This window comes from Vicugna pacos, chromosome 15, assembly GCF_048564905.1.
Source record: "Vicugna pacos chromosome 15, VicPac4, whole genome shotgun sequence".
In the NCBI taxonomy this organism is placed as follows: Eukaryota; Metazoa; Chordata; class Mammalia; order Artiodactyla; family Camelidae; genus Vicugna; species Vicugna pacos.
In genome coordinates this window covers 51494888-51509569 of record NC_133001.1, presented here as the reverse complement: position 1 = coordinate 51509569, position 14682 = coordinate 51494888, and the positions used below count along the sequence as shown (strand labels likewise).

The 14682-nt window shown below is 43.4% G+C and overlaps 1 protein-coding gene across 1 annotated transcript in view; it reads right to left on the bottom strand.

The window, feature by feature from the left end:
• Window positions 1-14682, bottom strand: part of NBAS (NBAS subunit of NRZ tethering complex) — a 276510-nt gene that overhangs the window by 101181 nt on the left and 160647 nt on the right. The window contains exons 39-40 of the mRNA XM_072938186.1: window positions 6078-6154; window positions 5557-5694 (exon numbers count right to left, since the gene is read on the bottom strand). Coding sequence (XP_072794287.1) covers window positions 5557-5694; window positions 6078-6154 — 215 coding nt within the window. The remainder of the gene's footprint in view (window positions 1-5556; window positions 5695-6077; window positions 6155-14682) is intronic.

Here is a 14682-nt window from a genome sequence, read left to right as displayed (position 1 = left end):
ATACTTCAAAAAAGATGCATTTATAATAATTATAATAAGATACAAATGAAGAAAGTCAGGTACAGAAAAATGTATACAGGTTACTCATATTTGTATAAAAATTTGTTATGAAAATATGTATACCTATGAACTGTTTCTGGAAGGATACAAAAGGGAAACACTGACTTTATAATACTTTCACCACTTGAGGCTTTTTTTTTTGCCATGTGTGTATTATTTTTTAAATATAAAGAAGGTTAATTAGGACAAACACTGGGGAGAAAATCCTCCGCAAGTGACCATTTGCCCATCATCGCTGTGTAACACTGACAAGAAACCTGAAGGGATGCTGGGGGGCTGCCGGCTCCCGGGAGCCCGTGTGGTGGGCTCAGGAGGCGCCTCCCATCGAGATGCACAGGCCTGGTATCAGAAACACCACCACAAATTACATCAGCACTTCTATTCCCACCTCGTAATCTACCTAAGTTATCACTCCCGCAGCTCAGGAACCACAGCGGGTGGAAAGAGAACATGTGAAAAGACTGCGGAAATAGAAACGAGCTGAACCGACAGCTGAGTGAGAGCCAAGCTTCCCCGAGGGTTATTATGTGGAGGCAACAAACGGAAGCCACTGTGATTTCAGTTTCCAGGATGATTCATCAGGAGTTCGTCATACCTAATTCCAAACTCAGCAGTGCTGCTTTATGCAGAGGAAGATGCTGAAAAGACCCAAAAATGAGCCGTTAGGTAGTCAGTGGAAAACTCAAATGTACTTAAAACATCCAGCTAACATAACCAGCCATGATTCCTTGAAATCTAAGAGTCAGGACTCAAAACTAAAACTGACGCCTAAAGGCTGTCCCCAAACCACAGCAGCTGAAACGATTCCTAAATGTGTCCAAACGCCGAGGAACAGCCGCTGAGTAGCTGCGGGGGGTGGAGTTGTAGGGCCTCAGGGACAGACTGGGGCCCCTGCCCTTAGCGAGGTCACTACACGGAGAGCAGACAGACACACATCGCTACAACCGCCTAAAGGAACAGCTCCGGTGGGTGTCTCCAGGGGACAGAAGACGCCCCAATGTCTACCGAGACAGCAGAGGGCGCTCTTCTGAGCTCAGACCCACACGCTGATGGTGGGAGGAAGGAGGACTTTCAGGCAGGAGAATTACATCCGCAAAGGCACAGAGCTGTGGAAATGGTGTTAAATCCATAAACTCTGAACAGTCAGAACATGAACTTCCACTGAGCCAGTGCCAGGGTCACGGCTGGCGGACCAAGAAAGAGCCGTCCAGGTCACTGAGGGGCCTCCAGATTGGACACAGGAGTTTAGAATAGAGCACATGAAAATGTTGTGCTGGGAATGACCCGTCAGACCTGCAGGCCAGCGATCCCTCAGGCCCAAGACACAGTGACAGGCTCCTTCTGCAGCAGAGAGAGAGCCGCAGCACGTCCAAGCAAAAGGCAGGGACAGCCTGCCGTCGGGAGCTCTAAGGGCCAGATGTCACCTTCTACCAGAACAGCCCTGAGCAGGCAATCGAATTTCTCCGAGTCGCTTCTGCAAAGTGGGGTTGCTCGAAGGATCAAAGGCAGAATGAACGTGGAAGGTACTGACAGGCGGTGCCTTCCGAGGGTCAGGCCGACCTTTCTCCCGTCCGCTGACGACTCCCGTGAACAAGCCCCCAGGCTGACTGCTGCCGTCACCCCCCCCCACCCCCGACTCTTTCTTAGCCAGAGAGAAGAGACCCTGCTCCCAGATTGTATTTCCATCCTTTTCCTCTGGAGTCAGGCAACACTTCTGTGCCCTGAATTTTATAGAGCGACTTCTCCATACTTTCTTAAACACTTTGTGAGAAAACACCGCAGTACCCATAACGGCCAGAGACCCCTCGACTCCTGCTACAGGTTCCATCCATCTGCCTGGAACGCTCTCCCCCGGTACCTCCCTGACGCCACATTCGCCCTTCTGTCTTTACTCAAAGGTCCTCTTCTCAGCCGGGGCCTTTTCTGGGCCTGTTTAAACTGTACTCGCCACCCACACGTGCAGCCTTATCCTTTGCCTTTTGTTTCCAAAGCTCATCATCTAACACGGTATATGTTTTATTTACTTACTTAGTTTTTGGTGCCCCTTTCCCAATAGAATGTAAATCCAAAAAGGGCAAAGGTTTTAATATACTTTGTTCACTACTGTTTCCCCAGGATCTAGAACACTGCCTGGCGTAACAGTCCCCTGACAAATGTCTGATGAACACCCACGCCCGTAATTGGATTACTTCATATATATGGAAGAATTACTCATTAATTTTCAGTGACCTAGCCAGTGAACATTTGTTTACTACCCTTGATGTTTCAGGTCCTGCTCTCAGCCTGAGGAAACCAATAAACACAACACAGACACTGGCCTCACACAGCTCGCTCTCTGGTGAGATGAAAGCAACAGAGCAGAAGGGCCACGACGGAGCTAAGTCAAGCACAGTCCCAACGCACAAGCAGGGGCACCCAGCACAGCCCGGGAGCAGCACAGGACGGCGGCAGGAAGCAGGCCTGGGCGAGGTGACACCGGAACCCAGTCTCTGAGCAAAGAAATGCTGGGGAAACATTATAGGCAGAGCCCAACGTGTTCAAGACAAGAAACAGAGAATACACAGGGTGTCCGAGACATTTAAGCAGCTTGGAATGGCTGGATAAAAGGAAGATGAAGTTGCAGAAACAGACAGAGGCGACTATCCTGCTGGGGTGGGAAAAAAATCACTGGACTTTAGGTGGGACGATGGCCAGACCTCCACTTGAGAAAGACTGCTCTGATGACCCTTGGGGGAAGACACAAAAGTAACAAGGCTGAAGACAAGAGGATGTTTCATTTCATTTTTCACTCTTCATTTTACCCTTCAGACTAACAACCAGATGCTTTCCATGGAGACCTGGCCAGCTAGGGCCCCAGCCACGTGCCAGCCTAGCGCTGTCGCGCGCGGCATGTCTGTTCCTGTCTGCAGCAGCTGACAAGGCAGAAACCACGTGCCACAGCATCACCACTGGGCCGCACGAACTGCACGGGCTTCTACTCCCCCAGGATCAGCAACAACGCTGAACAGCAGCTGCCTGACTCCCCTGGGCCCCGGAAGGGAACCGTGTCCCACAGCTGGGACTCAGAGGCCAAGGCCTAGAGCCAGGCCAGAGAGCTCCCAGGGACAGCTTTGAGGGAAAGGACAGCTGGGTAGAGAAACACAGGCAGGAACAATTCCAAGAGTCAAACGGCAGTCAAGGCAGGTTGACACAAGTTGGAAGGAAGAACAGAAATTGGGGTAAAGGGTAATAAGTGGTCGGAATTAAGTGTCACTATCCTTCCTCCTGCAAGGCCAGGCTCCAGGCCGTCCCTCAGAGCAGGCACTCCAAGAACGCTGGGCTGAGGAAAGGACGTGCAAAATAGAAACCTGAAAATAAAATACTCATGCTTCCTACCAAGTGAAAAGAAGACGGACACACCTTTACTTCTGACCCCTAGCCTTCCATGTCCTACTTTCTCCCTCTGCGTGCTCCTGCTGCAGACATCCGAATGGGGCTCCCTGCAGAGCGCCTGGGCGTCTCAAGCAGGGAACAGTCCCTGCCAGACAGGAAAGCTGGGGCGGAACTGCACGGTTCTCTCCTACCTGACCTCTCTCACAAGCAGTATTTTTAGGACTTTTCATTTTTGGTACAAAGTAATTTACTAGCAGGGAAAATAGGAACAATATATACTGTACTAAAACGTTCCTCCAAGAGGACTATTTTAAGTTTTTAGGAAATGAACAGAACCATCAGGCCTAAACGTAGCAAGCTCCTTGGCTCCGTGACAGTCCAAGCCCTTAGTCTGTCTTACATTTACATCGGGTTCCAGTCCTCTTACTTGCAGCTCTTCCAACCCACTGCTGTGTGAGTGTCGCATGTGGACCCACAGAGGAGGTGGGGCAGCCACTTTCAACTTCTTATGTCAGAGCTCAGAGTCCCCCGCACACACCAGGTGCTCCAGGGGTTTAGTGACAGGCCAGCTGGCTGAGTGGCCTTCATCTCCTGTATTCATGAGAAGTGGAGCACAGTGCTGGGCACACAGTATGGCCCTGATGCAGTCTACAGACATCGGAATAATGCATGTGACTCGGGAGTTCCGGAGCAAATTATGCTGTACTTGTGTGCAGATATACCACCATGAAAAGACGAGGGTGCTGAGAAGCAGACACTGGCAAACATGCCACGAACACGCCTGGCCAGCCGTCCGACTGAATGTCATGAGCAAGACACTGAGTAAGCACATTGTTCCAGGTATAAACCTGCCACAGTTCTACCTATATGATCACTTCATTCCTTCAATTTGCAACACAGTAGGCCAATTTCTCATTTCACATAAAAACATACCTGCGATATAAAAGCAAGACAAAGGAGTGCAGAATAAAAATATCCCTGCAAAGCAGCAGTGGATATCGAAAAGAAAATAAATAAATTCAAAATTCCCAAAATAAAGTATTATCTTTTATCAACTGGCTAAAAAGGAGAAACACTCCTGTTTCTTGGCCAAATGTCTTCCTAGTAAAATCAGGCCTGAGAACAATACCCACCTCCTAATGGTGATGCCCTTGGGGAGTAACTGATGTTGTACATGGTTCCCCCACGGCCCTTCCTCTTTTTAAATAAAAACTGATGAATGAAAGCCACAGATTTTGCCACAAATGGAATATCCTCATGTACTTACACGTTCTTAGATATGTTTGGATGGCTGAGGCAGCTACAACTTTGATACACATGTGAAACTATTTCTTTACCATCTGCTTTGGGGCAGGGGAGGAAGAATCCTGTCTCAATAAAATCTCAACCTTGGATTTGTACACATAGTGGATTTGCAAGTCTGATCTATTTGCTTATCTGCTCTTAAAGTAGTAATTCTCTTCAAATGTCCGGTATGAAACATAAGTAATTTCCCTAAAGCTGGTGTACACAAACCTGAAGGGCTTCCATTTCTGGCAGCATCTGGAGTACTTCTGTGTCCACAAAGGAAGGCACATGTGACCTGAGACCCCGCTTAGCTGCTCTCACTCAGAAAGTAACAATGAAGGTAAATAAAAGCTGTCAGAGGGTTGGTGGCAAGGAGGCACAACGTGTCTCAACATTTCAGCTGTGCAATTACACTCCCGTATCTCTGGCTTAAAAATAAATGAAAGTGCAGCACCGCTCGAAGAATTACACTGCCTGCTGTCCTAAATTCAACAAAGCCATCTTCCTTTGGAGAAGTGAATTAAGAAGCCAGTTCTCCATTTCTCCTCTCCTACTGCTTTAGCCTTTCCTAAGAATGCTGTAAAATCAAACAAATAATAGAAGAGGTAAGGGACGAACGAATCAGCATTCACAATAAATATCAGAAAGTCTACCTCTTACTGGATGCCTGGAAAAGCAACTACATCTAACACAGAAGAGGCAAAGGCTGCCGGCCGCTGGGAATGCATTCTGAACACAAAGCGCGCCGGTCCCTCCAGAGGGCTAAGCCCGTGTTTCAGCTGTCTTAGAAAAGCTTTAACTCTGCTCGTGAATGAAGCGGGAGCCACGAGGACTCACCCTGTAGAGAGGGTGGCACTTGTCCATGAAACACGGAGCCAACCGGGCGTAGATCTGCAAGCTGTAGTAGTAGGCTGCCAGCTGCAGGGACACCGCAGAGTGGGACTGCTTCTCAAAGCACCTGTTGGCATCCAACACCTAGAAGGGAGCATGAGAGAATGAGCTCAGTGGAAAGGATATCAGCACCATCACCATAAACCATTATATTTCTAGTCATTACTGGTAGAATTTTGCTCCTAAGTTTCCATCATATCAACTCAAGCTCAAGCTCATCTTAATATGACCACACTGAAGTTCAGCAGGCACCATAAAGGTAGATCCTATGTGTGTAAAAGTAGATTTAAAAACCAACTTTTCAGCTAATATTGTAGAACTGGATACTGCCCACAGTCCTTCCATCATGCAAGAACAATCAGAAACAAGTCAAACATGTAATAAACAAGTTACTGATGAAGATCCCCAGTTTAGACTTCCAGTTTCTCCACTTGTAAGTCCTTCTTTCTTGGTAAGGGTAAACTTACCTGCGGTAAGGCAAGGAGATAAGCAAGAGCCAAGGTCATATCACTTGGTAAAGCATCACTTGCTAGTTTCAAAAGAACTGAATGTGGGAAAAAAAATTGCATTATTTCATCTGAGGATCCATATGACATTCATAGTTACCAAGTGTCATGATTTCAACATTAATTAGCTTCAGAGAACTCTTTAAGACCCCTTATGAAAGTCTACTCCATGCTATTTAAATACAGGTTACATGAAACTATGCTAAATGATAACCTCGCCTTAATTCAGACAAATTATGCTGTTTGTTACTCAAACATGAGGAAATCCCGTTAGTGCAGCTACAAAGTCTAAGTGCCAAGAGATCAGTGAAGATCTTAAAGCCAGTCTTTTGGTTTTCAAGACCCAGGCCAAGCTACAAAATTGTCTATCAGTGACAGCTAACGTGGAAGATGACCACAAGAAAACTAATGATCAGAGCAAAAAACAGCTTCATGAGTGTACACTTAGGGTAGATCTTTTGATCACCACGATGAGGATAATACGGTTTTCTTCTTTCTCCTCACCACACTCCACAAAAAGAAACCAGTCTCTTGGTTTGATTATACAACACCTTAAAACGTCCCAACCACCTGCAACTTTTCCACAAAAATTTTTATATAAGCAACAACCTATCAATGTCATGGCTTTAATAAAAGAGGCCACTGCCTATAACATCTGTGTTTATATACATTTTGCAATAATAAGGAGGAATTCCACTCATTTAGGGTCTTAAATGACAAATAACAATTATTCATTGCAACCACAATGTAAATCTTTTAGTTTTAAAGAACAGAGAATCTCATGATTCTCACGAATAAAGTAAACAGTATGTAAATAATTCAAAGTAAATATTTGACTTGGAAAATACATCATGTAATTTTTTTCCCCAGAAGATTTACCTTCCTAATTGTGTCTTATTTGAACTAAAACTTAAAAGTCATTCGTATACTCTGAGTTTCGCTGACAGTCTGGACAGAGCGGATGATGGTGGGGTGGGCAGCAACCTGTAAGTGGGTGAAGTGTCAGAAGCTGACCTAAAACTCAGCACGTCCTGTGGATGAGTCACAGGGGGAAAAGCTCAGCCTTCTCCCCTGAGCCTCTCCAAAGGGAGTATTAGTTCTCTACATACTCATTCCCTCTGTGTTCTCCAAACCTTATGAACCAAACTGGGCCACCAGTCGGCCTCAGGCCTCCCAAGGAATCATACTATTTTAGAAATGTTCCGTGATCAAAAGCTACTCATTTTAAGGCTCATTTCCAAATTCAGCCCTTCATTCAGTATCAGTGAGAACTTTCCCTAAACCAGATATTGCCCTAAAATAAGAATCTGAGTCCCTGTCCTTTGGGGATAAACACACTAGGACAAGTCTTCCAGATAAGTAACTGAAAAGTACAAGGCAAAGGGCCCAAATCAAATTCTGTACAATTATGAGAGCAAAGAAGAGGCGTAAGATTGCTGAATGTATTCCAGAACACTAGTGAAACTGAAGAATAAAGGGGTTAAGCTGTATATTTTAGACACCAGAAGACAAAGCAAGAAAAGGCATGTAAGTTTAGTCTGCTGAAAATTCTGAATTATTTGAGAAAGATTTACCTAGAATCTAGAAGCGGCATATCTGCACAAGCGTGTACACGCACACACACACACACACACACAACCCCAGGGCTGCCGTTTTGACTTATGTCTGCTTTGAGTATTCTGCCATTTGATACCAGCCCAGCAGTCCTTCAGGACCCTTACTTTGGAGGAAAAGAAATCGAATAGTTTCACATACTAATAATTCTTCCCTATTAATTTTCTCTCTTTTGGTTTTTTATAAGGTGATCTACAATTACAGGCCCACCCGGTTGTTTTTTTCCCACCCTACTTTTATTTTCTTCAGCTATTTCCCTTCAACATTCAGAAAAGAGGTTAATTCTCAAACAAGTACATCTAAACCTACTCATCAACATTAGCCCTGTCTCTTCAAAGCTCAGAAGCCCTTATTTCAGGTGTGTGGCTGTTGCTCCAGCCATTGTAGGCCCATCCCTCCCAGAGTTGTTAAGGCCGGCGCGAGGCTTCCCTGGGCAAACCAGTCCCATTACTGACTGTCTTTCAGTCAGATCTTTTTTTTTGTTTGTTTCCATATCATCAACTTAATCTAACTCCATTTAATGTGCAGTTGGCTGTTTCCAAAAACCAAAGCACCTTCAAGGGATGAAAATAAGCTATCACTGAAGACATTTCTAAGCATTTGCTACAGACCCTGAAGGGAATTCCAGACACAAACAACCCAACGAAAACCAAAAACAACCGAAAAGAGTCATGATGACATAGCTGGAATAAATGCATGGTCCCCCGAGACACCTCCACCTGCACACACAAGTTCCAGCAGACTTTAAAAATACTTGGACTGTTTCACAGATAAAACTCACAAGACGGTCACTGGCATTTCTTGAACATATACAATTGAACACAGAGCTCTTAGCAGGCAAAAGAGAAAAGCGATAGTTAATTTCCAGGAGCTAAAAGCAAGACAAAATTCACCCTCAAAAGAGTCTAAAGAATCATTATTGTTATTTTTACCAACTAGTGAAAATAATCACTTTAAAATACAAATACCTGCTCCAAGGGAAAAATATCCACGTAGATCTTATTTCTTATATTCAAATGTATTCATCATTTAAATTTTTTTCCTGCATTTTATGATTGTTTGACACTTGCAGGTTTTGCCAATCCTGGCAAGACTACCCTCCCAGGGCTAGTTCACTTCTATGCAGAACAGTGTCCCTGTGAGCACACTTGTGACCTGCAAAGCAGCCAGCACAGAGCCAGTTCTCTGAAGCTCCCTGTCTCTCGGGCTCTCGCACTCCAGAGGCAGTATTCCCTCTGCCCTGACCACCGCAGGGGCCGGTACTAGACAACCAGAGACCACCCCAGAGCCCAGGGTCCACCAAAATCACTGAAACTCTTCATATTAAGTTTGCTCGAGCGGGCCTACCACACCCTGCCTAGTCATTCCCACGAAAGCCAATTCCTTCCCACAGAAACCCATACTCCCCCTCATGCCTTCTGCCTCCAGGCGACCCGAGTACGTCCCACTGTGGCCCTGCTTGGGTGTCGCAATCCCTGCTTCTAGGGATTTGCTAGTATAAACTTTCTCCTGATGATCATTTCCACGTCTAGGTGTCTGCCCGTACCAGAATCAAACCAACATCTGGGTACATTTTAGAACAAAAACTAAAACATCTATAAATGTACAATAAATCTCTGGCCTACAAAATCAGGCAGAATGACACAGCAGGAAGGAAACCATGATGGGATCAAAACTAAGGTCCACCACTGACTGACTTACTGCATAAGTTTTTGTTCCAGAATTTGTTCCAGAACCTTTTGGACGTCAAAGAAGTTATGCTGTACAAATATCACATATTACATGATACCCTCAGCATGGTCTGAGAGCACCCAATAATCAAAGACACTAATATTTCTGCTGTAAAACATCTGAATACTCATATTAAATGAGATAAGTAGAGATTGTAAATAAACTCCATGTGAATATAGTTCAGGTTTTGATGCCAAACATGCTACAAAAAAAAAAAATCTCCTTGGTTTCCAAAGCATTTTGGATTTTGGATCTGAGCCTTAATTTTCCTCATCTGTAAACCAGTATTAAATGAAGCAGACTGTGTACAGCGCAGAGCATCTCTCTAGCATATGGAAGCACCTACAAAGTCCCCTTCCCTCCTCTGCAAACTACAGGCTGGAGGGAACAAAATGACGTTCTTCAGTCAGGACATGATTTGATTTCCCCCTAAAAATGATGGATAATAGGTTCTTCCATTAATAACTGCCACAGCAGCAACAGAGGCAATGACTTCCACTGTATATAAGGCTTAATTATTAATGAGTTAGTGATCATATTTAAGCCTACGGATTAACCTCAGCAGGAAGAAAGCCGCAGACCACACACACACGCCTGACTCTCCGACACGCTTGTGCCATCCTCCCCGTTACTCACCTGCTCCTCACTGAGCGCTCGACAATTATCTGAATTTTTTTCCTCACAACCTCTCTGGAAGAAGATAGCTCCTTTCCTCAATTTCCAATAGAGGATTTAGAATCACAAAGTCCTTCTTTTCTATTTTCCAGGCACCAACACATAAACAAATCACCCCAGTCTTGGGGAACTATGTCCTTTCCTTGAGAGGGCTCCTTTCTAACAAACTCAGCAGCACCCTCCTCCTTTCCACGGCTCCACCTCTTAAACAAGTGGCCACCCTGCACTGTGTCCGACACCTTGACTCTCCTTCTTCCTTCAAGTCCCGAAAAACTGGCTTCGATCCCCAGTGGTGACAGATTAGGAGTTTGGGACTAACAGATACAGTTAGTATATATAAACAGAAAAACAAAAAGGACCTACTTATAGCACAGGGAACTATACGCAATTTCTTGTAATGAGCTGTAATGGAAAAGAATCTGAAAACACACACACACACATATATATATATATATGTGTAGCGATATAATTGAATCACTTTGCTGTACACCTGGAACAAACACTGTAAATCGACTAATTACACTTCAATAAAAAATAAGAATTTTTTAAAAAGAGGCTTCCTGACATCTGCTTCAAGATGAAGATCCCTTAAATTTGGGGTAAGTCCAAAATTACCCCCAGAAGGTAGGTCTTCATTCATACGAACTGATTCCTCACAATTAATCCCAACAAAAAGGCACCGTGGCTTTCCACTGCCCCTATGACTCAGACTTTAGCCCCACTGTCATCGGATGAACTCCAGTGAAATCCAGAATAATAATTCTATTTAAATTCTTTGGTGATCGGGTTACCTTATTGGTACAGCCCTCAAGCAGATGAAAACTATAAACTCTGGATAAAGTACAAAAAACAAGTATCAGAAGGCACTGGAAAGGTACCAAAAGCAGACAGAAACTGGAGGGTAGTTGCCATTTGGAAAAATGAATGGCACTGCTGACCTTCCCATTTCTATAGCTTTTATCCTGAAGGCAAGCCCCTGTCTGTTTCTTGCCAAGGCAGGTAAAACTCAGGTGGAGAATCCCAAGTCTTGAAGAACCAGAGCCCAGAAAGATCACATTAGCTGAAAAGCAACAGGTCTGATAATTTCTTATAAAACTAAACGAGTGCATAATTCTCGGCCCAGCAATTCCAACCTTAGATATTTGCCTGAGAGAAGAAAAGATACAGGTCGACAAAACACAGTACAGGAATTCACAGCAGCTTTTTCGTAACAACCATCAGGTGGAAAAAGCTCCCATGTCCCTTACCAGGAGGACGGATAAACCGAGGTATATTCATACAAGCGAATACTTCTGAGCAATTTTTTAAAAAAGAAGAAAGAAGAAACACCTGCTGACAGATACAGATGAATCTCAAGTTTCACACACAAGAATACATCCTGTATGGTTCTCCTGAATGAATTTTAGGACATTCAAAACGAATCTACAGCAGGGTGAAAATCAGAATGCTGGCAACCTGTTGGCAGCGGGGGTGGTGTTTGCTGGGAAGAGGCGTGAACTTTCTGGGGCGACAGTAATGTTCTGCATCTTGAGAGGAGTCGGGGTTACACAGGTGCGGCACCTGTCAGAACTCATACAGTCTTAGGTCTACATTCAAGACTTTTGCATTTCATTGTTTGTAAATGTCATCTGAAAAAATGCAGTAAATATTGACTCTAGTTAAAGATATGCACGGTGCAGTGTCAAGGGGTGAAGTGTAACTATGTCTGAAACCTTGAAATGTATCAGAAAATAAGCTGGATTTGGTGGATGAACTATACAAGTACAGTAAAATGTTAATTGTAGGATCTAGGTGGAGAATATATGGGATTTCACCGTAGAATGTTCTCAACTTCTCTGTGCATTTGAAAATCTCCTTAATAAAACATTGGAGGAAGAGGAAATATTCTCTCTGCTGTCAAATGCTAAAGCTCCCCATCAGTTATTTATTTCCCAAATGGGGGTTTCTGGAAAGATCCTTGTGGACAAGTACACATGTGCCTGGTCTCCAGCACTCAGACTGCTCAGTTTCTGGCCACACAAAGCCCCTGATGGCCTAGCTGCTCCAGGCCTGGAAAACGCACCATCACCAGTGTCAGGCATACCACCGTCCCCAGGCTGAAAGGAAAGAGGTCATATCTCTTCCCTAATCCTTAACACAATTGTTGGTGAAGTCATTCCGTGACATCTTTTTCTGCCACAGCCAGATCACAGCTCATTAATCTCTATAACCCAAGTGCCGAGTCCAGAACCTCTCCTGACTAGTAACTGAATTGTTGAAGGGACCTGATGGCTGGTTAGCGGGGAGGGGGCAGACACTACCCCAACTCCACCTCATCAAAACTCTCTTGGCAGTGCTCACTGAGGCTTAAATCTCTTGCAAAGTAGAAATCAAAACCCCACACATGGAAAGCTTCCCAGACTTTGAATCTGCAAAGCATTTAAAGCAACATATGACAAAATTATCAATGAGGGTCTGAAGCCGACTAGATCTCACTGGGTTTCACTGGGATCTACCAGATGTCATGTTGTCTGCAGACTAAGTCACGGTGATTCTACATTACCATTTAATATATAATAAAAAAGAAAAGAAGCCTGCCTGAGATTTAATGGTGTGTGTGAATTTAATTTGCAATGTGTGTTCTCTAACCTTGAATACAATGCATTTTCTAAACAAGTTATACAGACAAAATCAGATGAAATCTATGCCAAAGCCTCCAAGCACTAATTCTGTGCAAAATAAGTGCCGCTGGAAAGCACTCTATGATAAATTTAATTCCAGAACTAAATTCACAGAGAAGAGCTGCCCATATTATTGATTTGGAAATCATTAGCCTTAAATCATTCATTTAGCTAAATAAATAATGATCAATTTTCTTTAGCTAGTCTCCATAAAAACCTTTCATCAACTTTATTAAAAAATTTCTGGAAAGTCAGATGATGTTGGGAAGTTTAATTTGTATCATGACCTACTTCTGAACCAAAGTTAGGAGTCACATTTTTACAATTTTTAAATTGGGTCATTTAACCGATATGATTCTTTAATTCTGCTGAGTTTCTGACAAGTATTTGGATGCTAAAAAATAGCCAAAGATATCTGTTTCAGACATGTTAGCATTATCAAGAGATACCAAATGTGGTGATCATTTTGTAATGTGTAGAAATGTCAAAACACTATGCTGTATACCAAGAACTAACAGTGTTGTAGGTCAATTATACTTCAAAAACAAGCAGATCAAGTCACAGAAAAAAAGAGATCAGATTTGTGGTTATCAGAGGCAGAGGGGAGGAGGAGGGGGAATCAGATGAAAGTAGTCAAAGGTACAAACTTCCAGTCATAGTGTAAGAAACTGCTAGGAATGCAATGCACAACATGGTTAATGTAATCAACACTGCTGCATGTAACATACGAAAGTAACTCAGAGAGTAAATCCTAAGAGTTCTCATCACAAGGAAAAAATCTTTTTTCGCTTATTTTGTACCTATATGAGATGATGGATGTTCACTAAACTTACTTTCATAATCATTTCATGAGGCATATAAGTCAAACTGTTACACTGTACACCTTAAATTTATACCGCACTGTATGTCAATTTTATTTCAATAAAACTGGAAGAAAAAAGATGTCACGTAGATAAGGTTCATTCAAATCAGAATGCCATTTGACAGATGCAACAAAAGGCATGCTGGGAAGAGTATGGCTACAGTTTGTTGATTGACTCCTTATAAATTTCAAGGGCTAGGAATATCTAAATATATTTTTAAATGAAATATCTTGCATTCTAATGTATCAGATCTATGAAATCTCACTTTATTTGTACCTCCTCTATAATAAAGTTGCCTGCTTATCTGCAAAAAAGATATATCACATGTGATGTTTATGAAAATGCTTCATAAATTATAAACTAACATGTAAATTAAAGTGATGATGATGATTAAAATCACTTCTCGATTTAAAAAGTTCCATTCTTAACATACACAGGAGGTGCCTGAAATATTCCTCCCATTCAACAATATTGAAAAAAAAAGTTTTAGATATTTTAATGCACTTAGATTCATTCTCTTGGTGGAATATCCAAATCTGTCAGAAAAGACAATTTGAAGAAACATGGGGGCAGAAAGAAAACCCCTGCAGTCCCACTAGAATCTCAGACACACAGACGCTGCTAAGAACAGAACCCGCGTGTCTGGGGCTCGGGTTCAGACTCACCATGAGCATGGTGTCAGTTCCCGCCCCAGTGACTGCGTGTACACTCTGTACTTATCTCATCGCTGTGAGGAGACACGGGTTTCGCATCTCTCGTACAGAAAACTCTGGTAAGCGTGTTGGAAAGATACGGCACTCAAGATATGACCCTCAGGGTGAAAAGACCAGACACAGACATAAAGGATACAGGCGCCTTTCTCCAGGACGCCAGGTGAGAGGCTCAGAAAGCAAGTGTGTCAGAGTTTGAAGACTAAACAGAGGACCATTAGGAAGAATCTATTATCTCAAGTGATACATTCAAAGCTTCTTAACCATGGTTACACATCTGAATGGCCTGACGAACTCTAAGAGAGATTTGATG